This window comes from Chelonus insularis, unplaced genomic scaffold (genome assembly GCF_013357705.1).
Source record: "Chelonus insularis isolate UGA/USDA-ARS -01 unplaced genomic scaffold, ASM1335770v1 contig_326_pilon, whole genome shotgun sequence".
In the NCBI taxonomy this organism is placed as follows: domain Eukaryota; kingdom Metazoa; phylum Arthropoda; class Insecta; order Hymenoptera; family Braconidae; genus Chelonus; species Chelonus insularis.
The window spans coordinates 5,001-21,509 of NW_023276496.1; the positions used below are offsets into that span (position 1 = coordinate 5,001).

The 16,509-nt window shown below is 31.6% G+C and overlaps 2 protein-coding genes and 1 non-coding gene across 6 annotated transcripts in view; 2 read left to right on the forward strand and 1 right to left on the reverse strand.

Moving 5' to 3' along the window:
- LOC118066123 (small subunit ribosomal RNA) overlaps positions 1–1,232 on the reverse strand; it is a 1,912-nt gene extending 680 nt beyond the window's left edge. The window contains exon 1 of the ribosomal RNA XR_004690218.1: positions 1–1,232. This exon is cut by the window's left edge and continues 680 nt beyond it. This is a non-coding gene — a ribosomal RNA (small subunit ribosomal RNA).
- A 3,533-nt stretch (positions 1,233–4,765) lies between these two features.
- mbc (myoblast city) lies at positions 4,766–12,829 on the forward strand. 4 transcript variants are annotated; one of them, XM_035081675.1, is made up of 9 exons: positions 4,766–5,004; positions 5,253–5,494; positions 5,681–6,429; positions 6,623–6,779; positions 6,860–8,299; positions 8,811–8,909; positions 9,101–9,642; positions 9,716–11,940; positions 12,021–12,230. In XM_035081675.1, the coding sequence occupies exons 1-9, from the start codon at positions 4,968–4,970 to the stop codon at positions 12,077–12,079; spliced, it is 5,550 nt and encodes a 1,849-aa protein (XP_034937566.1). In that variant the 5' UTR covers positions 4,766–4,967; the 3' UTR covers positions 12,080–12,230. The 4 variants fall into 4 exon arrangements, with proteins under 4 accessions (XP_034937566.1, XP_034937563.1, XP_034937564.1 ...); XM_035081672.1 differs by having other exon boundaries at positions 9,716–12,829; XM_035081673.1 differs by having other exon boundaries at positions 6,626–6,779; positions 9,716–12,828.
- Positions 12,830–13,713: 884 nt separating this feature from the next.
- On the forward strand, positions 13,714–16,493 carry LOC118066097 (uncharacterized). Its single transcript, XM_035081887.1, has 8 exons — positions 13,714–13,890; positions 13,958–14,184; positions 14,268–14,552; positions 14,623–15,020; positions 15,084–15,223; positions 15,299–15,700; positions 15,775–16,234; positions 16,290–16,493. Exons 1-8 carry the CDS (start codon positions 13,714–13,716, stop codon positions 16,424–16,426), a joined length of 2,226 nt encoding a protein of 741 aa, XP_034937778.1. The 3' UTR covers positions 16,427–16,493.
- The last annotated feature ends 16 nt before the right edge of the window (positions 16,494–16,509 follow it).

Consider the following 16,509-nt stretch of genomic DNA (forward strand, 5'->3'; position numbering starts at 1 on the left):
TGGTGGTGCCCTTCCGTCAATTCCTTTAAGTTTCAGCTTTGCAACCATACTTCCCCCGGAACCCAAAAGCTTTGGTTTCCCGGAAGCTGCCCGCCGAGTCATCGGAGGAACTTCGGCGGATCGCTAGCTGGCATCGTTTATGGTTAGAACTAGGGCGGTATCTGATCGCCTTCGAACCTCTAACTTTCGTTCTTGATTAATGAAAACATTTTTGGCAAATGCTTTCGCTTCTGTTCGTCTTGCGACGATCCAAGAATTTCACCTCTAACGTCGCAATACGAATGCCCCCATCTGTCCCTATTAATCATTATCTCGGAATTCCGAAAACCAACAAAATAGAACCGAGATCCTATTCTATTATTCCATGCACACAGTATTCAGGCGATAATAAGCCTGCTTTGAGCACTCTAATTTGTTCAAAGTAAACGTACCGGCCCATCTCGACACTCAATTAAGAGCACCGCGACAGGATTATTGGACCGCTTTAGTTTTTACACTAAAGCTAAATCCACCGGTAGGACGTCCCACAAGCATGCCAGTTTACACCGCGAGCGGTGAACCGACAGTGTGGCACACAGATTCAACTACGAGCTTTTTAACCGCAACAACTTTAATATACGCTATTGGAGCTGGAATTACCGCGGCTGCTGGCACCAGACTTGCCCTCCAATTGTTCCTCGTTAAAGGATTTAAAGTGTACTCATTCCGATTACGAGGCCTCGGATGAGTCCCGTATCGTTATTTTTCGTCACTACCTCCCCGTGCCGGGAGTGGGTAATTTGCGCGCCTGCTGCCTTCCTTGGATGTGGTAGCCGTTTCTCAGGCTCCCTCTCCGGAATCGAACCCTGATTCCCCGTTACCCGTTACAACCATGGTAGGCGCAGAACCTACCATCGACAGTTGATAAGGCAGACATTTGAAAGATTTGTCGTCGGTACGAGACCATACGATCAGCTAAAAGTTATTCAGAGTCACCAAAGTAAACGATGGCCGAGACCACCGATTGGTTTTGATCTAATAAAAGCGTTCCTTCCATCTCTGGTTGGAACTCTAGTTTGCATGTATTAGCTCTAGAATTACCACAGTTATCCAAGTAAATGTGGGTACAATCTAAGGAACCATAACTGATTTAATGAGCCATTCGCGGTTTCACCGTAATTCGGTATGTACTTAAACATGCATGGCTTAATCTTTGAGACAAGCATATCACTACTGGCAGGATCAACCAGGGAACTTTGTAATGTGTTTATACACACACATTCGTTCTCAAAAATATGTGTTGTTAACATAGTAGAACAAATACACTGTATTGACGTCTTACTATGTGACACATATTTTGTGTTGTAAGTGAAAACTGATGTTTCCATCAACACTTTTATACTTTAAAAATTAAAACATTCATTGATATGAATGTATAACTGAAAAGTTCAAACACTCTCTTTTTCTAAATTTATTAAAAATTTACTCTCGCTAGCTATTACTGTTAGCGACTTGGTTATATTTCGTATATGTAGTAAAAAAACTTTTACTATTCGTACTAGGACTGAAGTGAGTATAACATTTCTGTTATTCTTAGTTATATGCAACTAAAAGTATACATATAACAATTATAAACGCCTTCCGACGATTCACCACATAAGAGTCATTCAGTCTACGACATCGACTCGTGGCTATGTTGCGTTAGTATATATTGTTGTTATGCTCAACTATTATTATATTCATACGACTTTCAACTGTTTAAAAAGACACTCAACTGTTTGCGATTTTCATCTGTTTGTAGTTTTCAGATGTTTTTGCTTTTCAACTGTTTCAACTCGACTACTTTCACGTTAGTAACGTACAGCGTAAGAGAGCTGATCGCAGCACGACGACCGATTACTCCTCCCCACTCCGCACTCGAGCAAGCGTCACTGTATCAACTACGCAACAATATAGTTGGAAGAAAACCTTACTACTACGTTACATTCATAATATATATACTTATCTTTATGGCAATTTTGTTAAACAAACTATGAATGATAATGCAGAACAAAAAAAACATTTATTTACTAGCAAATTCCCGCGACTTCGTCCAAGTATTTAAATCTAAATATTAACAATATTTAAAATGAATTTTTTTCTTCGGTTTTTATTTTGAAAATAAATTTAGTACGGTTAGGGACACAATAAACATAACAACCAAAAACTTGGCGTGACTGTTAAGATTTTATAGAAGCATGAGATTTTGAAAATATTTAAGCCGATTAATAAGTAACAAAAGTAAATTTTTATTCATGTTACACAGTTTGTAACTTTATCTTAGTGAAAAAAAAATTACGCGTTGGAAGAACTCAAATATATTGCATAGGATCCGTTTTCAATTGTTCATAACAATTTAATTTGTTATAAACAATTTACATTAACAAACGTAGGCTATAATCTTTCCTTCAATGTTCTTATCAAAACTATTTAAACAATATTCACGATACTTTGATTCAAATATAAATTATAATTTCAAGACTTTCTTACGATCAAGCCAAAATTAAACTTTGTAGCGTGAAGCCTAGAAAGAGTTGCGTACAAAAATGTATGCGTCAGTCTAAAACTAACAGCGTCAAAAGTGAAACTTTTTATGTAATTCAAAAACTGTCAATGAGTGTACAAAAAAATACATTGCAGCAAAGAAAAATTGACTGGAAATTATAATAAAAATGATTTATAATAAAAATCGAGAAAAATCTACAGACTATCCCAAATTAATTACTACGGAAGTTTTACTTGTACGTACTATTATTTACATATACATAAAACTATATACATATACGTACAAGTAAAACTTCCGTAGTAATTAATTTGGGATAGTCTGTAGATTTTTCTCGATTTTTATTATAATTTCCAGTCAATTTTTCTTTGCTGCAATGTATTTTTTTGTACACTCATTGACAGTTTTTGAATTACATAAAAAGTTTCACTTTTGACGCTGTTAGTTTTGGACTAACGCATACATTTTTTGTATCTTCATTGACAATAACTGAGAATAAAAACAATATTAAAAAATTTTTAATATGAAAAAAAATAAAATAAGACAAACATCTGAACAAGCAATTTCCATCGCCAACGACTGAAATTGAAGTTTTTTGTCCATTCATTTTCATTTATCAAAAAATAATTTTAAATTACAATTACAAAAAAAAATATTTCCATAAATAAAGCAACACTAGTTACAACGACTTTCTCTAATGAACTGAGACTTACTTGCTCTTCTACGTACGTAAAATTGTACAAGTCTAAACTAGTCCTAAATTTTATATAAATAAATAACATCAATACTGCTTGACTCATATACAGAACATATATTGATAAACTATCGAACGATATCTGTTTTTGGCGGATTTCACTCACTTTTTTCAATAAGTTTTTATATTAAATTAGATAATATTGATTTTAAAAAAAAACTAAAAACCTAAGATATCACGGAATTACCGTGGTAACTTAACTTTACATGAAAGATCAATAGATAACAAAAAATGTTTTTTTAAAATTTCTTTTCTTTCGTCGGTAACTTTAGTTCAATTAAAGCTCGTATTTACGGTAAAACAATTTAAATTTTTCGTGATGATCTCTAGTTCGATTATTTATAACAAATTCTATTAGTTTGAATATAGACGTTTGTTCAAATTTATTTTTCATTTTTAGCAATGATTACAGCAAGGCAAGTTGATTTGAGATAAGTTGAGCGAAGTCGAAGTGATACCAATTTTTTCACACTGCAAATCCAAGTGTGTTATTCTTGTAGACACTTTTAACATGCTAAGCCTCTTCAATGTTAAATGCCGTAAAAAAACTATAGATTTTTCACACACTATGAAATGTGTAAAAAGTGTCTACAAATAATTTATTGTTTGTTTATAGACATTTTACATTGAATACGCTTTATGTGTGTTATTTTAACATGTTTGTGGAATCCTGGGATTTGCAGTGCACCAGGGTAAAAAAATTAAGTCTGACAAAAGATATAGGATGTATTGGTTTTTTTCTATCTATGCTACGATACGAGCTTATTCTCGCAAATTTGTCCACGTGAATACTGTTTGACTGGTATAAACAGTAATAAATTAAAAGAATTGATGGACGGAGATTAGAAACCATCCGCTTTTTCAGCCAATTAATAGAATCTCTTATTTATTGTAAATAATCGATGTGGTATGATTGCGTTACATAAGAATCGATTGATTAAGTGAAGAATAAATCTCATTTTGGATTTAAATGAAAGCTAACAGTCATTATTAATTGTGTATTGAAAATTATTCCGTAATGTTGAATAGTTATCGAGATATTTGCAATTAAACATTGCGTCGTAACGTCACGCGTGATCTTTTCAGTATAGAGTAATACGTGTTACTCGGCACTGTAAATATGAGTCGCGAGAGCGCGCTGGTTTGACAAGGGGGAAAAGATGGATAAGGGGCAGAATGTGCAGGTGACGTGGCGCCGAGTATCTATCGCTACTCTAAATTCTTGCGAATTTCTCGTAATCGTATTTTGAGGCTCCCCTTTTTAAATACATCCTTATAAATTATCATTTTCAAGCGATTCCTCTGTTACCTACTCAATTTCAGTTGATATCGAGCTTCAGTCTTTCACCGCACTACGCGAGGGCTTCAAGTCAACTTCGGGAAATTTAGCGCAGGAGTTTAGCTCAGCCTTAACTTCCATTCTGTCATTGTTGAAATTGCTCATCTCTCTGTTTTCTTTTTTTCATGATCAAAATCAGCTCCTCCTATTAGCCTCTCCTTTTCTTCCTCTTGTCAGTGTATGACTACATGTATCATGGGATGTATATTCTCTGTTGGAGTAGGAGTTTATTTTTGTCGTGATTCTCTCGATTTTTTTTATTTTCTAACAATCAAGTATGATACTGAATGACAATAAAAATATACGTATTACTCTTATGAAGTGTACGTGATAACAACAATTGAATAATCAAAATGACGTGGAAAAAATGTAATCCCTATTGGGTAGTAGGTAAGAGTTAAATAATTAATATAATAAAAGCTGATTTATCATGATGTATATTTGACGTCAACATCCTGGGTGGTGCCTTATATTCTTATAATATTCGAACTTAAATATAAATATCCAATGATCTTGAAAACATTTGAAACATTCTTGACTAACATTTAAAGAATTTAAAAAATACTTTTGAATAAAAAAATTGATATATTGTTCCTTTTCATCAAGACAATAATGAATTCATATATATTTTATTCCAGCAATATACAACTTTTGGCAAAATGATCAACACTGTTTATATTTGATGGTTGGAGATGTAGTCAAAGTACTGAGTGAATCTGATAATTGGTATTATGGCCAGCATAAGCATAAAGGAACAAAGGGTATTTTTCCAAAGACATTTGCACACATTTTGCCACAGCCCGCAACTTCAGAAGCATTATTGCATGAAATCACCAGTGTATTGAGAGAATGGGGACATCATTGGAAACATTTATATGTGGTATGTAATTGAAAAAATAGTTATTCATTAACTATTAATTGAATTACTATTTTACGTGTATAATGTATCATAATATTAGTCAGTCCATTAATTCAATTATTCGTTAAAGCGAACGAAGTAAAGTATGTAGTTTTCTTTTAAAAATATTACTAATGTATTCCAAATGTTTTTTATTTTTTTTTTCAGATACATTCGGAAAATTTTTCAACAATTCAACAGCAAATACTCGAATTAATAAATTACCGAAGTCAAATTCTAAGTGGTACTCTAACAGTTGACGAATTAAAAGATGTCAAACGATCAGCAACGGCACGTGTGGATGCCGGAAATCAGTTACTTGGTTTAGACATGGTTGTAAGAGATGATCATGGCAATATATTAGACCCAGAAAAAACAAGTACAATCCAGTTATATTATCATCATCAAATAGCTTCCGAAAGGATAAAGAAAACGACAACGGACATAAAAAAGAAGTCGATAAAACCACAAGTGCCTGTTTATTCCCATGTGTTTTTTGTTAGTGTTCGTAATTTTGTATGCAAAATGACTGAAGATGTTGAATTATTATTAACCTTATATGATAGTAAGGAAGGAAAAGCCATAGCCGAAAATTACGTAGTGTCATGGAGCAAAGAAGGATTAGCTAGGGATATAGATCAACTTCATAATTTACGGGTTCTTTTTACTGACCTTGGATCTAGAGATCTAACACGGGAAAAAGTTTATTTAGTTTGTTATGTTATAAGAATTGGTGGCATGGAGGCAAAAGAGCTTGATCATCGGCGTTCGAGCATTGTGACTAGTAATCCTAAAGTTAAAAGTCATTTCGATAATATGCGAAGACCTTTTGGGGTAGCTGCAATGGATATAACTCTTTACATAACTGGAAAATTGGAAGGTGATGTCGAACATCATCACTTTATTCCTTTTGTACAGTAAGATATTACCTTTTTTTATTTTTTATTACCTTCTCATTTATCATTTTGTCTGATTTATTTTTATTTTATGTGGAGTAAAATTTTCCACGGTATCGTCTATAATTTTTTTGTTCAAAAAACCATTCTCATGACCATGATAATCATTCAATCATAGCCGTTTTTTTGTTTGTTTATTTTTATTTTAATCCAGATGTTGTGAGAAAGAAAGTCTGGATGGAACGTTAAAGCGAATTTTGGCACAAAAAGATACTAACACGCAAAGAAATAGTGGAGGGAATGGTGGCAATCATGTCGGAGGGCAAGGACTGTGGGCCAGTTTAAAATTACTTAGAGGAGATACAAAACAAGTAAATATTTTTTTCACTAATTTAACAAACATCAATAAAGACAAAAAATCTTCATAATGAATTACTATTATAATTTAAAGGTTCGTGAAGAATTCCCGCATCTGGTGTTAGGAAATGTTGCAATATCACGAAAAATGGGATTTCCTGAAGTTATTTTACCTGGAGATGTACGGAATGATTTATATTTAACTTTGATATCAGGAGAATTTAGTAAAGGTTCGAAATCTACTGATAAAAATGTTCAAGTTACTGTGAAAGTGTGTAATGAACATGGTGTACCGATTCCTGGTGTTATCACTCTTGGTGGTGGAGCTCGATTTATCGATGAATATCGTAGTGTAATTTATTATCATGAAGATAAACCAAGATGGTGTGAGACATTCAAAATAGAAATTCCAATCGAAGAGTTCAAATTGGCTCATTTAAAATTCACATTCAAACATCGAAGTTCTAATGAGGCTAAAGACAAGTCGGAAAAACCTTTTGCATTAAGCTACGTCAGACTTATGCAAAAGAATGGAACGACTCTTCAAGACACACAGCACGAATTACTTGTATACAAATTAGACCAAAAAAAATACGAAGACAATGATATCACTTATTTGAAATTACCATCAACACGGAATGAATTAAATGAATCGTATGTAGAGAAGAAACAAACGTTCGGAGCATTGAGCTTAGCATCAAAGGATACATTTTTCATTGCAACAAATGTTTGTTCTACAAAACTTACACAGAATGTTGATTTACTAGGGTTACTCAACAGTTCATCTAGGCCGACTGATTTGGAAGAATCTCTCAATGCATTGATGAAGGTCGACGGTGAAGAAGTTGTGAAATTTTTACAAGATGTTTTAGATGCGCTATTCAACATTTTAATCAATAATAGTGATAATTATTTATATGACAATATGGTGTTCGAATGTATTTTGTATATAATCGGTTTAGTATCTGATAGAAAGTATCAACATTTTCAACCAGTTTTAGATTTATACATTTCTGAAAGTTTTTCTGCAACATTGGCCTATAAAAAATTAATTACTGTTATAAAAACACGTATTGATAATGCAAATGTTTGCCAAGGTCAAGAGAGAGACGTGTTATTAAAGACAATGAAAAGTTTGCAATACTGCATGCGATTTATTGTGAAATCAAGACTACTTTTTACGGAACTCTATCCGGATGAAGAAGATTTTTGCGAAATGCTTACAGATTTATTGAAATCAATTGTCAACTTGATGAAACATGAAACTGACGCTACTCTACTAGTTCAAGGTGCCTGTTTAAAATACATTCCGTCTACAATACCTCATCTCTTACAAGTTTATAGTGGAAAAAAATTAAGCTTAATTCTGACGGATTTATTAACAACATTACCGTCTGGGAGATTGACTAAACAGAAGATGATGACTGTCAATGATATTGTTCATAGCCCATTATTTCTATGGGTTGATTGTAGAGCAATTCTTTTACCAAAAATTACTTTACTTATTCGTAATCTTCTAGAAGCTAAAGAAGAGGTGAGTCATCATTCAGTTATCTATTAAAAGTATATTTTTGTATTAGTTTTATTACTTCATTTTACTTTTTTACAATGCTTATATGTGTGTGCATGATTTTATTAGTGAAAAAGATGTGCTTACTTGCTATCACACTTTTTATTTCTTATTTTATACAAATTTTATGTTTATTTTTATTTATTATTTTATGGTTTATTAAATTATCATTTCTATCTTCTCTCATTACTTTAGTAGAAATTTGTGTCAATATAGAGTCAGTATAATAGTGATAATCTTTTCAAAAGAATTTTTTTTTGATAATATTTGATTAACAACAATATGAGTAATATGATATTTATTTGGTACTTTATTGCATGTTATTAAAAGAAAAATTCTTAAAATTAATTTTTCAAATGACTCTATGATGATTGTCATTAGTAGTGGGAAGGTAGAGGTGAATTTTGTTTTGGTTTTTATTTTATTTACATTATTTTGCTGCGTTTGGTTTGGTTCTGGTAATTGGCGTATAAAGGGACTGTCAGGTACGCCTGGAAAAAGTGTGGCAAAAGTAGCCAGGCTTCTTGGTGAAAATCGTCATCGACTCAATCAACATCGGGGTTATTCCGAAGAGGTAATATGCTGATGAATGAGTTATCCTTGTGCCACGTTTTTTTTCATTAGTGTTTATTAATAATTTACACATTTCTCACTTTTATTATAACAGATTAGTGCACGCTGTAGATCACTATCCTTGAATGATAACAAATATCATCGCTTTATTACGTGAAACTGATTTCTAAAATTAATTCTTATATCTTTCAGGTGGAACTCTGTGTGAAAATTTTATCAGATATTTTGGAATTAACTTTCCGAAAGGATGCTGGTCCAACTATTTCAGACATTAAAGAAATTATGTTAACTGCTCTGAGAACAGTCATTCAAACAGTAATATCAATGGACCGAGAGAATCCATTGGTTGGACATTTAGTATCTGTGATGCTTGCAATATTTAGACAAATGTCACCTCATCATTATGAAATTTATACTAATCATTTTGGAACTCGATTTGACTTACTAGATTTTTTAATGGAAATTTTACTAGTCTTTAAAGATTTAGTCTCAAAAAGTGTTTTTGCATCAGATTGGAGCGAAATGATTATGCTTCAAAATAGTGTTATATTAAAATCTTTAAGAATTTTTTCTGGAACGATACGAGATTACTTTTTTACGGATTTCGAACAGCAGGCATGGTCAAATTTTTTCCATTGTGCAATTGCTTTTCTGACTCAACCATCATTGCAGTTAGAAATGTTTACAGTGACAAAAAGAAATCGCATAATATCACGTTACAATGATATGAGAAGGTATTATTTTTCTCATTTCCATCTTAAGATTTCTTTATAGACATTATAAGTGATACAATTTTTATTTTCACAGAGAAATGGCTTTCGAGATTCGTTCAATGTGGTTCAATCTTGGCCAAAATAAAATATATTTTGTTCCAAGTTTAGTGGGACCAATTCTTGAAATGACGTTAATTCCAGAAAATGAATTGAGAAAGGCAACCATTCCAATTTTCTTCGACATGATGCAGTGTGAATTCTACAGCTCTCGATTAGTAGAAGGGTACGGAGATACAAAACGTGATCCAGCACATATAAAGGGCAATTTTCTCGAATACGAAAACGAAATGATTGCACAATTAGATATTTTAATCGAAGGAGGTAGAGGAGATGAACAATTTCGTTTGCTTTGGATGCAAGTTATGGGATCGCTTTGTGAAAATCACGCTACAATGCGTGAACAAGGCTTAAGATTCGTTGATATTGTAGCTAAATTAATGGAACGGTTGTTACAGTACCGAGATATTATTAATGCAGAGTCTCAAGAGCATCGGATGATGTGTACTGTTAATCTTTTAGAATTTTATTCGGAAATTAACCGGAAAGAGATGTATATTAGATACGTAAACAAGCTTTGTGAATTACATTTGGAGTGTGATAATTATACGGAAGCCGCCTATACATTAAAATTACACAGTCAATTACTAGACTGGAGTGATCAACCGCTGCCGCCTTTGTTACGGTCGAACCGTTATCCACTTTGTCAGACTCATCGAGAATTAAAGGAAGCTCTATATAACAATATTATTGGTTACTTTGATAAAGGAAAAATGTGGGAATGTGCTTTGAGTGTTTGCAAAGAATTAATTAAGCAATATGAAGAGGTAACGTATGACTATCTTCAATTATCATTTCTGTTAAAGCGGATGGCCAAATTTTATGACTCGATTGTAAAACAATTAAGACCGGAACCTGAATATTTTCGAGTTGCTTATTACGGTCGTGGCCATTTACCTTTTCTTCAAAATAAAATATTTATTTATCGAGGAAAAGAGTATGAAAGACTTGGTGATTTTTGTTCACGGATATTAAATCAATTGTCGAATGCAGTGCAAATGAACAAATTATCACCGCCTTCTCCGGAAATGTTAGAATCTAACTGTCAATACGTACAAATAAATAAAGTAGAGCCATTAATGGACGAAAAACGACATAGATTAAGTGGAAAGCCAGTTACTGCCGAAGCCGTATTGCGATATCATCGAGTTAATGATGTCCTTCGATTTCGTTTTTCAAGGCCTGCACCAAAAAAATCCAAAATGCCATGTGTATCAGTATTTTCTACGTCATCCTCATCATCTTCAGTGCTTTCTATTAAATCAGAACGAGAAATCGTTGAAGATAACGTTAATGATAGAAAAAATAATAATGTTCGAAGTAATACAAATAGTAATAGTAGTAGTAGTAACAGTGCTAATGACAATAATGGTGATCATGGTGATGAAGATGACAATACCGATGATGTTGATAGAGATAATAATAATCTTAATGATAGTTATGTTAGTAAAAATGATAATACCAATGACACAAACGATTTTGCGTCCTTATGGTTAGAGAGAACTGTTTTGGTAACAAGTAATACGTTACCAGGAATTTTACGATGGTCTCCAGTGATATCAAGTGAAACATATCTTGTAAGCCCTCTTTGCAATGCAATAGAAACAATGGAAGCTTCAAATGCCTCATTAAGGGATTTAATTATTACTCAACAAGCTGATCCTATTCTTCCTTTAAATCCATTGAGCATGAAATTGAGTGGAATTTTGGATCCAGCGGTAATGGGGGGAGTTTATAACTACGAAAAAGCTTTTCTTAACTCCTCTTTTAGAGAGTCTCATCCAGAATCAAGCTCCGATTTATTGAAATTGTCTAGTTTAATTGCTGAACAAATTCCATTACTCGCAGTTGGCTTGCAACTTCACCGATCAAGAGCTCCGCCTGAATTATCACCATTCCACCAAAGGTTAGAACAATGTTTTGCATCTATGCGTGCTCAAGTTGAAGCGAAGTATGGCAAACGAACTTGTGATCTCCAGATTGAGACTTTAACGAGCACTGTAACAATGAGAAAGCAAAATAAAAAGAATGATAATTATTCTCGACTTTCGGAGACAAGCGTGATGAGCACAGAGACAAACAGCTCTGTAAGGTCGCATATCTTATCAACAGCTTCGCTCCAGAAGGCTTTAGGAGCATCGGGTGGAACGACAAAAAAAAAGGATTCCAAGAGGCGTAGTTCCCGCAAGAGTGATTCCAGTAGTATGATTAAACAAGATTTATCCACTAGCCAATGGTACACTTCATCTACTGCAACTAATTCTATTGAAATAACTCCACAGTCTCCAACTTCAACCATTGTCTCATCAACAATAAGCCTTTGTACGACTCCAGTGATTGAATTAAGGCAAGAATTGACACCATCGCGACCTTTGAGATCAGAAGCTGAGAAAGAGAAACGTGTTAGCAGTCGATGGTCGTTACAATCTCAAAACTATCTCAGGAATTCGAATGATGAGCAAAGTGATTCTAAAGATTCTGGGAAAATAAATCGAGATAGCGTGGGGACAACTGACAGCACTGCTTCCGAAGAAGATACACCACCCCCCTTACCAATTAAAATGCGAGAGATTGATTATTGTGGTTATGGTAATTATTCACAGCTTTCACCAAGTGCTATTAAGTCAATTATTAATAATAATAGTAATTCAGAGGCTAAAGTAGCATCATCCTTGTCGCTTAATGAAAGTTTTCAGAGCTCCGTCAAGCCTCCAACACCACCACCAAAGCCTAAAGTTAGTCGGTTATTGATCCAGAAGAATCACTTGAATTTCAATAAAAATTCAAATCACAATCTTTCAATTAACTTGTTACCGCCAGACTGACTTTAGTACACATTAGTTATATGATTTTGCAAGTTTATTTTTTAGAAAATGGGCATATTAATTTATATTATTAATTTTTAATATAAATTGTGCCATTAAAAGTGAAAAAGATTAAGTGATTGTTAATGATTAATATTACTAATATTTTTATTACTATTTAAATTGTTCCATCATGTTAAATACTTACAGTTACTTTAATTTTTCGCATTAAAAATTAGTCTATACTTGTTTTGTCAATCTACCAAATTAAAACAAATACTTTATTGAAGTGTCTTGTCTCAACTATATTATAATTTAACATTTTAATATTATATATGAATATATTTTCACATCAAGTATTTTAATAATGATTATTTTTAGAAGAATTTTAGTATAAAATTTATTTACACTACCATGACGTCTGTAAAATTTTTATAGTAATAATATTTTCAGTAGAGAGATTTTTTATAAATAAATTATTTGCGAATATATTCAATAGATAATGTAATTAATTTGTATAACAGAATATTATTAATATCAAATATTGAGATGATTTTTAAACGATACTTATAAATACAGCCTGTTAATTTCTAATATAATGGAGGCAGTAGTCAAAGTAAAATGTATATAATTTTTTTATTAATAACTACTCATTAACCTGTGCCAAAGAGGTGTCATTAATTTGTTATTCCAATTTTTTCTTTAAATTTTATAATCGTTAACTGTATCGACAATGAATAAAAAAAATCATAATAATAATAATAATAATGACTTAGCAGTTAATTACATTTAAAACAAAAAATATAAAAAGTGTGTAACTCAGTTATGAATTTTGATCTTATTTATTTATTATTATTATTTAATTTTTATGCATAATTTATTATTTTTAATTAAATATATGAATAATAAAGTGATTAAAATTTTTTCAATGACCGTTGTAATTTAATTTTCAACTGAAATATTAATTAAAAAATTGGAACCCTATTAATATTTGTACAATTTTATCATAAAATATATTTAAAAATTTTTTACTTGGAGAGAAAAATTCAATTAATACAACTATTAAAGCCAAAATATTCAATAATCATGTTTCCGTGGCAACATTAGTAACAGATCGTTATTGTCACTTTTAGTAGATAATATAATGATAATTAAATATTTGTAACAAATGATGGATAGTAATTCTTATCGTGTTAACATAGTCAAGTGGTTACCTTTTGTTGACTCGAAACTCGAGTCATGGTTTACAAACATTATAGTATTACATAATACAACAAAAAATCTTGCAGAAAACATTGCTTTAATGACTGAAGAAGTTTCGCGTTCCAACAACATTTCTAATCTAGAGGTATTTTTTTTTTTGAGAAAAATATTTACAATGTATTCAATAGTCTATTGATATGATATTTTTTTAGTTTCTGAATGATTTACCAAATAATTTCGAAAAAATCATTGAAGATTATAAAAATATTGATGCTACGCGATCTTCTTTGAAAAATATAAAAAGTATTTATAATTACAAAATGCAGTATTTAATGGAAACAATCAAGAAGCTTTTAAATGTTACTGCAAAATTAACTTATAATTTGATTCAACAAATGGTGACTTGTGACAATGAACAATCAATATTCATATTATTCAAGTAAATTAATTATAAATTACATCGAATGTATTTTTATTTATTATTATTAATGGTATAATCATGATGGTATTGTTTATCAACAGATTAGTTAAAGCATATAATGATTCTCTTCATCTGGACTTTGCTAAGATTGCAGATCCTTCAGTAAATATTTTTTCAAATGACTGTCCTTTAATGTTAGAACCATTAAAAAATATGTCAATAATACGTATTCTACAAACATTAGCTAAGAATAAAGCTGAAGATTATTGTCAAGAACTTATTGAATGTCTTTTAAAAAATTATTGGCCTCATAATTATGAGAATATAACATCTTCAGCATCTGTTGATTTAGACATTAATGAAAATTCTAGCGCTGAAATTTATCGGTAATATTACATTTATTCTTATTTCAATAGAAATATAATGTTACATTTGATGAATAATTAATTATTGCAGAGCGTTAATAAAAAATTTAAGTCCTCCAAATACAATGGCGAGATCAAAATCAGGATCACGAAAAGATATAAGTGCAATGAACGTTGAAAATCTTGAAACTTTAATTCAAAATCAATTAAAACCAGTAGACAAATTTGTAAAAATTGCAAAAGACATTTGTCCTCAACTATTTTTATCTAATAATACTAATTTAAATAAGAATGAATCAATTAAAATTAAAAAAAGTACCTTAGCTAAAGTGTCAGATTACTATCAGCAAGCTGTATGGGCTTCAATATCAGAGATTTTAGACCATGTAATACTTTGGTGGTCATCAGACAGTATTGCTGTCCACCATAATCATAGAGCTCATTATCTTAGAGATTGGTTGCATTTATTTTTGCAAAGTTCTATCAATGGTTTGTATTATTTTTTTCTCACAAACATAATGGAATCAATGTACTTAAATTTAATTATTACAGTGCCAATGAATATAAAACCAACTCTTCAGAATTTATGTGATACACTAGGATGTCATATTACAACAACATCCTGGGACGAGTTATTTAGGCTTGCTTATGTTGCGTCATTTAAATGTTCTTCAAGACCATGTTCATCAGAGGTGAAGTCCGCTTTTAAATTACCACACTTAAATATCTCATCATAATGAATATGACCTTTAATTAATATATTTTAGATAACAAACACTGGTCAGATGTTTTCCAAAGTCTTCCAATTACTTGTGAGTTTAAGTAATGAATGTGAAATGAGTGGAGAATGGGTCACTGGGGCACCATTGATGGAATTACCACTTTCTGAACAAATATTAGTTCTTCATCGACTAGATCATTCTGTTCATACAATGAGATTATGGGCAACACATGAATCTAAAGTAATTGCTCATACTTGGGATCTACAGAGTTTTTTTCTTATAGTAAAAGGAGATATTAAAATTTGTATCACTGAATTATCACGCCTAAGACTCGCTGACCATATTCCATATCCAAATATCGACATGATCAGCGTTCAAGTTTATGTTTGCGTAAAAATGAGAGCCAAAATTGTTTCTGAGGTCAATGCCAATATTTTATTGCTCAAAGTAAGAATTTCTGAGTTTTTAAATTTATTTAAAATAGCTATTTAGATAAAAAAAACTTAAGTAAATTTTTTTAGGAATCTTCAAGCAAATGCATTAATACTTTAGCTAAAATATGTCGAGTAATTAGTTTAGCCAATTTACACATGTGTTTTCCACCATCTTCTTATTGGAGAAGAACTAGTATTGTATCAAATATTACTACCAGTTCATATGTTCAAGTATATTTAGATCAAGTTTTACTGCCAGTTTTAGAAGTAGTTGAAGACTATGAAATATCCAACATGGTATTAAAATTAATGTGTGAAGCATGGCTAGATTATATTTATCTCCATCGATTTAAATTCACTGAGTTAGGAGCTTATCAGCTTTTAACAGATTTTGCATTTGTGAGTGAATGGGTTACCAAGTGTCCAATTATTTCGCAGAATGTTAAAGAACATTTATTAAAAAATGAAGTCTTACGACGATGTGAAGGAGTAGGACGACTTCTTCTTCGACATCCTGGAGAAGCGATTGCTATGAAAAAACGAATAAGTAAGTTAAATGTTATTTATAAAATTAAAATAAATTAATTAAAATTTTCTTACAGCTAAAAGAGCAAGTGATAATGAATCTCCAGCGTCTTTAGGATTAGAACGAATGCCTGCTGAGATGTATGTCCCCAATCAAGAACAATGGTTAGAACTTCGTGCTGAAGGATATTACAAATTGCATTGCTGCAGCTAATAATAGTACTAAGAATGATTAATTAATTAAAGTGGATTAAAAGTAAATCGTCAAAGTAGTTTTACTCTCTGAACAGTCTTTTT